General features: G+C 41.3%; 1 protein-coding gene across 1 annotated transcript in view; it reads left to right on the forward strand.

Moving 5' to 3' along the window:
• Positions 1 to 6,318, forward strand: part of LOC109378374 (dynein heavy chain 6, axonemal-like) — a gene marked incomplete at its 3' end in the record, with an annotated part of 53,327 nt that overhangs the window by 44,383 nt on the left and 2,626 nt on the right. The window contains exon 16 of the mRNA XM_019634776.1: positions 4,464 to 4,643. Within this exon, the coding sequence (XP_019490321.1) occupies positions 4,464 to 4,643 (180 nt within the window). The remainder of the gene's footprint in view (positions 1 to 4,463; positions 4,644 to 6,318) is intronic.

The following is a 6,318-nucleotide window of genomic DNA, read 5'->3' on the forward strand; positions in this document are numbered from 1 at the left end:
TATATATATATATATATATATATATATATATATATATATATATACACACACACACACACACACACACACACACACACACACACATATACATATATATGAATATATGAATATTGACAGCCATGGAACAGAATGAGTTCTTGCCACCTGCAGCAGCATGGAAGAACCTGGAGGGTGTTGTGCTGAGTGGAGTAGATCAGGCAAAGAAAGACAGATACAATGTAATTTTGCTTATATGTGGAATTGAAGAATAAAATTAACAAACTCATAGATACAAAGAACATTTTGATGGTTGTCAGATGGGAGGGGGTTAGGGGTGTGAGTGAAAGAAGGAAAAGGGATTAAGAAGTACAAATTGGTTGTTACAAAGTAACTATGGGAATGTAAGGTATAGCATAAGGGATATAGTCAATAATATTGTAATAACTACATATGGTATCAGATAAGTACCAGATTTGTTGGGGTGATAGATGGGAGGGGGTTGGGGCAGGGTGAAAAAGGTGAAGGGATTAAAAAGTACAAATTGGTAATTATAAAATAGTCATTCAGATATAAAGTACAGCATAGGGACTATCGTCAATAATATGATAATAACTATGTATAGTGTCAGATGGGTACTAGACTAGTCAGAGGGATCACTTCTTAAATTATATAAATGTCTAACCACTATGCTGTACACCTGAAATTAATATAAAAGAATACTGAATGTCTACTGTAATTGAAAAATGTTAAGGGGGGATGGGAAGGAGATTAAGAGTTATAAAACAAATAAGTCATGGGGATGTAATGTACAGCATAGGGAATATAGTCAATAATACTGTGATAGCATAGTACAGTGTCAGAGTAGCTGGACTTATGGTGATCACTTCTTCAGGTATATAAATGTTGAATAACTATGGTGTACCCCTGAAACTAATATAATATTGTATGTTAGCTATATTTTAAAGAAAATTTTAAAAATAAAAATAAAAGAAACATAAAATAACTTACTAAAAAAAGTCCCTTGATGGAGTACATAAGTTTATGGTCTTCGCCTTTCATTGATTTTAGAAATGTTTTATGTTTTATATCCTACAGTCTCTTGGGATCTCAGTGTTGAAACAATAAACAAGTAATTCTGGTTCTCCCATTTCTTTCCTCCTCTTTCTTTATTTGTTCATCAGTCTCTTTATCCTATTTTCATTCATTCTTCCTGGGGTTTTTAATTTCTGAAAGTTGGTTGTTAATCCATTTATTTTTTTATCAAAGTTTTACACGTAAATTGTTTAAAGAATGAAATATTTCTGCAAGGTTTGTGATAACAAATAGCATTTCCTGCCTTCTCTGCGCCCACCACCACCCATCCATGACTCCCTTCATAGAGACAACTACTTTCATCTCATTTTTGTTTTGGTTATTTGGGTTTTTACATCTTTTCTCTAAATACTAGACTCAGATTGCTACTTCTTCAGAATATATATATATATATAGTTGTCTAGCCCCCCAACACACACTCTTTCCATCCATCAGCCTCCCACAATAGTTATATCCTGATTGTAGTTAAATGCTCAATATTTACATTGCCTGAAAGTGTGAAGATCTGGCTGCAGGTATTTTAGAGGGCTGAGAAGAGGAGAAAGGCTCGGGGTCTTAGTATCCAGCATGTATACATTTACCTAATCTCTCTGCTCTCAGTCCGGTCCCTCAACTGTGCTGGCATCCTTCCATGAAAAAAAAATCCTCGCTTTCCATTTCCTCAGGGTGAAACCTTTATTTCTTTCCCAGCCAGAGTGCAGAAGGAACAATGCTCTGGCTGGATGGTGTGGGGGAGATGACCTGGGAAATCTATCACTGAATTCTTATCCTAGGCACTTTCCACTTCCAGTGATGCTGGATGCTCCTAATTCCTTAGCCTTTGATGGGGGATTCTATTTTATAAATTGGGTGAGTTCTTGGCTTTCCTCATTGCCAGTTTAGGAATCTGTTTTCCCGTGTCTGCTAAGTCATTAACACTCTTCGTTTTTGGGGTTTTTTAAAAAAAGATTTTATTGGGGAATTGGGGGAGGGGAACAGCGTTGGGGAATCTGGGAAGGGGAACAGACAAGTTGCTATCCTTTTTTTCTTCAGTCTAGTTGTGGAGGACGTTGCTTCACTGGCCCACGTTGGTATTATCATTGCGCTCTTCCCGGTGAGGCAGTCGCTCGCCAGCCATTGGACGGCAGCTCACGGCAGCTCACGGCAGCTCATGTCAGCTGCAGGCTGCTCACGCTAGCTGCCAGTCACTCACGGTAGCTCATGGCAGCCCACTGCAGCAGGGGCTGCAGCCTACGCCATCGCCGGTGATTCACAGCAGCCCAGCTCCAGGTTGAACTGTTGTTCACCGTTTTAGCTGTAGAGGGCGCAGTGTCACTGGCCCTTATGTGGGATCCGAACCAGGGCCCTGCTGCTCAGAGCTGGCATCCCAAGCCAAAGATTAACCAGCACGCCATTTGGCCGGCCCCCATTACCACTCTTCTGTATGCTTTCCAGTTCTCAAAATTCTATCAATGTTTCATCTTCTCTTCCCCCCATCTTTGTGGGTTTGTACTGTTCTGTAAAATCTGTACTTTTATCGTGGTTTCAGTAGGGAGTAAAGGTAGATGCATGTGATCTGACTGCCTTCTTTATCTGTAAGCTGATTTCTTCATCTGTTTGCAAGTTGTTGTCTTGCAGATATCCTTTCTATGGGGTAGAGATAAGGTTGATTGCTCCTGGGCTGCATTTCCTGCCACTTCCTGCCCATGGTTTATACTCTCCTAAATCCCAGCATCCTCACTTAAAAATATGTATCATATTTTCTAACCATTGCTGAAGCCTCAGGTCTCTAGGTCATAATATCTATAAGTAGTTACTAAACTCAGTTGGGATGTATAGTCTTCTAATATTCTCTGACAAAAAGAAGAAAAAGATCCACTTTGCTTTCTCTTTAGCCCTAGGTTCTGCATTATCAGGGCCTTGAGCTCCCCAAGGAACAAAGAATTGTTTGTGAGTGGGTCTCCATGATCCAGCTGCTCCTATATCAACTTCCTTTTTTCTACTTACGTATAAAAGCTTTAATTGAGTCCAGTATTAAGATTGAGGTCTCCCACACAACTCTTCCCTTTTTTGTCCCCTCAGGTTCCTAAAGGGTCAGTACAGGGAGAGTTTGAGCCTTTGATTCCTGGACACAGCTCTGTACGGTGTCCTTCCCTTCCCTTTCCCGACAGACTGGAGTAGACAGTCTAGACTTAGCCACTAGCCAAGTGAGGCTACTGAGCACTTGAAACATGGTTAGTCTGGATTAAGGTGTGTTGTTAGTGTAAAATAGATGCCAGATTTCTAAGACTTAATCAAAAAAATGGAAAAATATCTCAATTTTTATGTGGATTATATGTATATGGATTATATGTTAATATAGTCAACATATATTGGGTTATATTGGGTTAAATAAAATATATTGTTAAAATTAATTTCACTGGTTTCTTTTTTACTTTTAGTAAACTTAGAACAGTTAGAATTATATATGTGGCTCACAATATATTTCTGCTGGGCAGGGAGGGTCTAGACAGAAACCTGATGGGGGTCTTTTGCTCTCCTTTTAGTATAACAAATACTGAGCAGCAGTTCCCACAGTGAGTTTTCAGGGTTCGTGCCCTAGAACCTTTGACTTTCTACAGACAAAGGATCTCCCAACCCACAGATATCCACAGCTGAAAACAAAGTGGGAGTTAGGGGAGGACGACAAGGACAGCCAGCAACATAGAGACCAAGGGAGACACAGAGGGGAATCTTGGAAAGCCCACTGGCCAAACGGTTCTCCAGGACCACAGGCTTAAAATACAGAAAACCAAAAGAATAGCAAGGATGTTGAAAACATCTCCAACTTATTTAGGTTTACAACCCTTTGCAAACAGCAGCTTCTATCCCCCAGGTTTACTTATGTCTATACCTGGGAATGTTAGGAAAAGAAAGAAGAGACTATTAGTCTTCCTTGTTATCCCAGAGTGGGATGGGGTACCACTTCCTTCCAGCCTCTTTCTACCCTCCTCCGCCCCCTTCTGGGCAGAGTGTTCCTTCTCTCTTCATATTCTTTCATATGTGAATCCTGGATCATTTTAGGACTGCTCATGAGGAAATCAGGGATCAATTGGGAGTTCTGTGTTAGTGTTTCTATTTCAAAAGTAACTCAGATTCGATCTCAGAGAAGTCCTGCTCCAATTTTTTCAGGGTTATTTGTATTGCCTGTTTCCACTTGCCCACCCCTAACTCTAGAAGGAGAAGAGGTCAGCTCAGTCAGTAGCCGGCCACTGAGTCCAGGGACTCAGTCATTCTACCTGGCAACCCCCTTATTATAATCACTAATTCATCATATCCTTATTGCTTTCCTAGATGCAACTGGATCTATTCCAAAAATCCCACCAATTTTTTGAAACAGATTCTTCAGAACTTGTTTTCGTATGTTTATGCAGATCACTTCTGGTGCCATTAAAATCAGATTGAAGGAAGCAGAGTCCACGGAAATGATGATAAACAGTGCTCGTGAGAAATATCGTCCAATAGCCACTCAAGGTTCTGTGATGTACTTTGTTATCGCAAGCCTCTCAGAAATAGATCCTATGTATCAGTATTCATTAAAATATTTTAAACAGGTAAGTGTTGTTGTTGTTGTTAGTGAAATTTATCTCTTAAACTTTCCTTTAACCTCTGTGGAGTTTCTTCTTGCCTCAGACAAGTCATGAGTCTAGTTATCGGGTAAAATCCTTCAGGAGTTTGGGTTCAGATGTCCCGTTCAAGAGCAGCTCCACCTGCCATGTCTGCTAAAGACATACAGTGCCCAGTACATACCGCTCAGAACAGCCTGTTGAGGAAGAAAAGAAAGATTTTCTCTTGGTTTCCTCACCTAACTAACTTGCTTGTTTGCCTTCATGCCTGCCTTCCTTTTTTTCTTTTAAAAGTCACAGCTCCATACTATTTCTTTATACTTTCTCTACAGTAACCCAGCTTCCTTTCCACTGTTAAGAGTTTTCTGTGTTGTCTCAAGTCTCTGACAGCACTGATGCTTAAGCAAATTGGTCTGTATCTTTTTTTGTTTCCAGAACTTTTTATACAATTCTCTCTCCTCCCACCCCTGGCTTTTATTTAGAGGAACTGTACATGCCCTAGTTTCCTTTCCTTTGTTCTTTTTCCACTTTAACCACATTACTGTGAGACTTTCTTGTTTTTTTTTTTATGATCTTTCTACTTGACTTAATTCATATTCATAGTTAAATTTCATCTGATTTCTCGTGAATAGGACATTTTCACCCCTCATCGTCTTTGGGGCAGCATTCCATATCTCCCAAAAGCAAATTCAATATCACAAATCTTTGGCAAGCGATGCCAATTGACCTGCAGATTTCCAGAGGAGAAAGAAAGTTTGCATTACTCGTTACACAGCAAAACTTACCAAGCATCCCCAGGGGTCCCATCCCGAGGGGTCCCCTCCGTTCACCTCCAGAGTTTCTCTCAGCTACTAGTGGCCTCTTCCTTTCAGCCCACTCACACACAGCTTCAATGGCTCAGTTCTCCCACCTACCAGCCCCTACTCCCCTCTTGTCTTTATTGCTCCTTTTTCAGTTTAGCTTACTTTCGCTTCTCTAATCATCTGTGCTCATGCCCATAACACAACTCAACAAAGGCCTCTCCATGTGTGCCACTCACAGTAGAAAACAGTGGAGAATGGTAGATATATCGTGTCTTCCTGCAACACATCTTTGCTCCCTGTTCCATGCCCTGATACCTTTCATCCGTGCTGGCTCTCACACTGGAAGCCAGGCCAGCCTAGGCCTAGTGTTATCAAAACACTGTTCCACACACCTGGGTCCTAAATGGATTTTCACAGCTATTGCCCATCAAACACAGTTCACGCTCCAAAGCCATCCAACCTGCCCCGTCCTATCTCCTGAGCCACACTTCTCACTACTCCTCTGCAGCAGCCATATTAATCATTCACATGGCTGGACTGTAGACAGTGGCCTCTTCATGTGGCTTGCTTCTCACAACATGGCAACTGGGCTCCAAGAGGGCACCTCCCCAAAGAAAACATTCTAAGAAACCAAGGGGAGAGCTGCAGGGCTTCCTCTGACCTAGCCTTGGACGTCATGCATCATCACTTCTGCTGCAATGTCTTGATATATTGAGTCAAGCCTAGCTCAGATTCAGGAGGTGGGGATTTACACCCCACTCCTCAATGGGAGGTGAGGCAAACACTTCACATCAGCTTTATATCCAACACATTTGCTATGCCTCATATGGCGCTTACACCCCATTGTCTTGGGTGGTGGG

The sequence above is a fragment of the Hipposideros armiger genome, unplaced genomic scaffold, assembly GCF_001890085.2.
Source record: "Hipposideros armiger isolate ML-2016 unplaced genomic scaffold, ASM189008v1 scaffold_1924, whole genome shotgun sequence".
Taxonomy (NCBI): domain Eukaryota; kingdom Metazoa; phylum Chordata; class Mammalia; order Chiroptera; family Hipposideridae; genus Hipposideros; species Hipposideros armiger.